At 42.6% G+C, this 4,114-nt stretch overlaps 1 protein-coding gene across 1 annotated transcript; it reads right to left on the bottom strand.

Moving 5' to 3' along the window:
* Positions 1–895: 895 nt before the first annotated feature.
* LOC131282488 (uncharacterized) lies at positions 896–4,038 on the bottom strand. Its single transcript, XM_058311970.1, has 4 exons — positions 3,724–4,038; positions 3,284–3,653; positions 2,754–3,217; positions 896–2,686 (listed from the first exon to the last, which is right to left on the bottom strand). The coding sequence occupies exons 1-4, from the start codon at positions 3,964–3,966 to the stop codon at positions 1,130–1,132; spliced, it is 2,634 nt and encodes an 877-aa protein (XP_058167953.1). The 5' UTR covers positions 3,967–4,038; the 3' UTR covers positions 896–1,129.
* Positions 4,039–4,114: the final 76 nt, after the last annotated feature.

Here is a 4,114-nt window from a genome sequence, read left to right as displayed (position 1 = left end):
ACTACTCCTCGAAAAACCCCTTGCATATAATAAGGAAATCAACATAACGGTTAACATAAAAATGAAAATAATTTTTAATACCGTATTAGCTTCGGACTGTGTTTTAGTAAACTAGGGAAAAGTAATTATGCACTACTATTTGAAAATATGTATTCTACACCATATATTCAACAAACTTGATTAGTAAAGATATGTTGAATGTTTGAGCTGACAATCTCTGTTCTATGTAACCGAAGATGGAATCGCATAAGGAATGTTTGAATTTAACGATAGTTGAAAACAAACGATCGCCGAAATATGAGTGAATGAATCGAAAGAATCTAAAATTGAGCTGAGCGACTAAGGGATGTTTTTTTTTATATGTGGCACGACATTCCCTAGTGGGACAAGGCCTGTCACCGAAGAGAGTTTGTGTGACCGAAAGATGGTAATATTATAGATCGGTGGTGGTCAGCCGTTCGTAATACCGGTGTTGTGGAGACCCAGCTTCATCATCCACTGGAAGCTGCAACGCACGCAGCCATCCTTCCACTCGCCGCTATCGGTATCCGATAGCGGACGAGGTGAATAACAGGATGGCCGCTTCGCTTCCCGACCGGCCTAGCGAGAGGACGCGTATCGTCTCCCGGGAGCTGCCTCGTCCGTACCGTATTCGTCCGTACCGTATTTGTCCATCCTTCACGCGCAACCCGTTTTAAAGTGTAATTGTCTAATCGTTAATTTATAGATAATAAAATACTTTTTTTAATGTAACATAAGACACAACAACCGGAGGGTGCCAGACTCGAGATTCGTTCCCACACCTGTGGTGTGATGTTTCCTCGCGCTACCGCTGCACCATGGGCACCCCCACATAAGGGACGTTTGTTCTGATTTTATCGATCATTTCTTGCCATTTACGCAAATGATTGAAAAGTGACTACGATTAATCGAAAATCCTTAAATTAACGAATTCATATGCGATTCCACCTTGTAGTTGCTATTCCCGTGTAGTTTTTTGTAAATCGCAAACATAAACTAACGAGCATTTAAAATCTATATCTTAATTGTAAATTCCTTACAACAAAATATACTCATCTTTTAAAAACACACATATTAACAATATATTTTGTTGTCTATCCTATCACTGTCAACTATCCAACACCGTATTCAATATAGAGATAATTCTTCTCAACCTCGCTTTCGATGGTCCCTCTAACTCTTGTGATTGCACCAAATTTTCCAATACATTCCCTTGAACTTCCAGCTCACCAAGGCACCGGGAGATGGTTGTCGGTGATTCGATGGCATTCCTTTCTTTGTCCTCAATTTTACGCTTTTTTGCCTCCGATACATTATCACTTAACATACCAATATCCACATCGCACATACTGTCATCGTCGCCATCGTCGTCGATGGTGTCGGGAAATAGTTCATCTATTTTACTGTTGATGATCATTGTGATATCACCACAAGCGTCGGATTTGGCCGGTACGAGCAACGATCGGCAACGGTGGTGTACCGAAAATCTAAACTCACATTTTTCCGAGAGATTTGGGAATGTTTTCGACGCAGGATTGGTTTGCATCACAGAAAGTTGCGTTCCTATGTGGGGCGATTTTGTAAGAAACTGCTTAACGGCGAGGTTTTGCTTGTCAATAAGTTTTTGCAGTACATCAAATGCAACGGCTGCGATCAACGGACAATTGTCACTGAGAAGCGAACCAACATACGTAGGAAGGTTGGTATTAGGATTAGCTTTTTCTATCAGTTTTAAGGAGATATACTTCACGAAGACGGGTGTATCCGAAATGTCTATCCCTTCACTCGACCGTAATATGCTATGAGGTATCGTTTCCCTAGTCAAAAGACAAGCGAAAAAACTGCATGCCGTTGAAGTGCTCCAAATTTCACTCGATTCCAAAATCGTATTCCACAATCCATGTTTCGCTTCTTTTGCTACGCCACTCAATCTGGGCGTGTTGTTTCCAATCGAGATAAGTGTTAGCGTTTCATAAAAGCCTTCAACACTGGGACGTTGCCGCAGTGCATTCATACCACTAACCAAACGCTTTTCCACGGATTCTACAAACCGATTCTGGCGCATTTTATCGATATCCCCCGATAGGTCAACTATCGCCCATAGACGGTCATTTGCCAGATCGGACACTGGGTACTTGTCGATGATTTTAGCCTTTTGTGTGGCGGGTAAAAAGACCCAAAGATTGCGAAGGAGTTGGGCCGGAAAGATTTGTTCCGGGCGTGTGTGGAAGATCGGTCGATGATCATTGATTTTCTTCCAAAACAAAAAGTAACCGAACAGCAGCTGCGTGGAATGGTAACGAACGAACACCGACCACAGGTCGATACCTAGCAAACCCGTGTAATAGTGCTCTTGTAGCACCATGCGTACTAACGACTCTTCGATTGTTTTCTGAGCGTCACGATTTTTCAACCGCGCGGCAATCAGAATTAACCCCGAGCAATTTGTGAGTAGTTGCTTATACAGGGAGGCGTTATGAAGGAGCAAGGAATCGGAACGTTTCAGAAGGGTACATACGTATGCGAGGAGATTATGTCGGTAGCCGTAGATCGCCACCAGATTCCGATCGTTTGCGTTTGAAACGATTTGACCGACGATGTGCATCAGTAAACTGTAGTACGAGTATATGTCTTCAGTTGTCTTACATTCGTGGTTACAAAATTCCTATTCATGAGCAGAAACGAAAAAGTTACAAAATATGATCAGGACTCTATTCGTTTTTTTTTCTTACCTTTGCGAAAGGTTCGGAACGGAGTGAACTTTCAACAATCGCCATGTATCCAATATGCAAATATTGATCGATTCCCGCTGTTAATTCACTGCACATCACTCCTGGTCTCAAGCTGGTTTTAACATGCAGTAGTGTTGCTATTATTGGTCGGAAAACTTCTGGAGTCGCATGCGGCTTCAACAGGGATAAAAATTTCAGCATAACCCGCAGAAAAAATGCATTTAATTTAAGAGAAATTGTGACCTGCTTGGATGGGTCATTTTTCATTCTAATTTCATTGAACGATTGATCGATTCCGGTGTTCAACGTAATGATGATTTGTGTCAACCACTCGGTTCTATTTCCGGTAAACAATTGTCCGGCGTGCTCGGTCGACAGCTTGACGATCGCCTTCCAGACATCGCTGGCCAGCAGTGAATCAATTGGGGTAATCTCATTACCAACGCTGGCCAGTAAGGTGCACACTAAGAAGAGGAAAAACATACAATCGTCAAAAACATTGCGCATTTCTCAATTTGGTAGTACCTTACCTTTTTCCAAACAAGCATACTCTTCGTCCCTTTCCATCGCACGAAAATAACTTATCCGGGAGGTGACATCCCGGGGACAAAGAAGGTCCAGAAATGCCATGAGTATTTTCTTGCATTCTACATACAGCGTTTTCATCACTTCCAGCACGTCCGATTCCTTGGCCATCGTCGCATAGTTTTGTCGTACGATCGTGTAGCATCGTAGTAAATATTCAGGAAAAACCACCAGAGTGTGAAACAACTGGCAACGCTCCGTTTGTTCTACGAGGTATTCGATAAGTTTCTGCAGAACATCTGCCAGACGGAGCAATATTGTAAGATTTTCCACAAAAAAGTACCGCAGAGCGTTCGTTTGCAGCTCGTGCTGAATCTGTTGGAAATGGTACGAACAAGTGTTAGATGTTAGATCAATGAAATATACCGCAAGCAAATGAACGAACCTTTTCCAGCAAGGCGACCAATTCCGGTAGGACGATGCAAGATACTTCCGCTTCAAATTCCTTCGGTTCAAAATGAGGGATAACTTTTGTAAACAGACACTCGTACAAACCAATATCGCTCTCCTGCTGGCAGAGTCCCTTCAGTACGGCTTGTGTTATTTCTTTCAGTGGCACATCTTTTACAGCATCTCCGACTAAGAGTAGATCTGTTGCGTCGTTCACAACCACTTTTGCTTGACTCATGGTTTGCTTCGTATAACATTAGCAAATCCGTACAATTTCATTTGAACAGTCGTTCGTTGTCCGGCGGGATCGAAGTAAACATTACACTGGCATCAACAAACTGGCAAATTCCCGCTCAAAAGGCAGTATTTCACGTGCTACATTTGGA

This window comes from Anopheles ziemanni, chromosome 2, assembly GCF_943734765.1.
Source record: "Anopheles ziemanni chromosome 2, idAnoZiCoDA_A2_x.2, whole genome shotgun sequence".
NCBI lineage: Eukaryota > Metazoa > Arthropoda > Insecta > Diptera > Culicidae > Anopheles > Anopheles ziemanni.
Note: the sequence above shows the minus strand (reverse complement) of the source record. Positions and strands in the feature narration are given on the sequence as shown.

Coding starts and splice junctions, on each gene's coding strand:
- LOC131282488 (XM_058311970.1), bottom strand. CDS start 3,966: ATGAGTCAAGCAAAAGTGGTTGTGAACGACGCAACAGATCTACTCTTA. Junction 3,654..3,723: donor TGGTCGCCTTGCTGGAAAAG/GTTCGTTCATTT, acceptor CATTTCCAACAG/ATTCAGCACGAGCTGCAAAC. Junction 2,687..2,753: donor GTTCCGAACCTTTCGCAAAG/GTAAGAAAAAAA, acceptor GCTCATGAATAG/GAATTTTGTAACCACGAATG.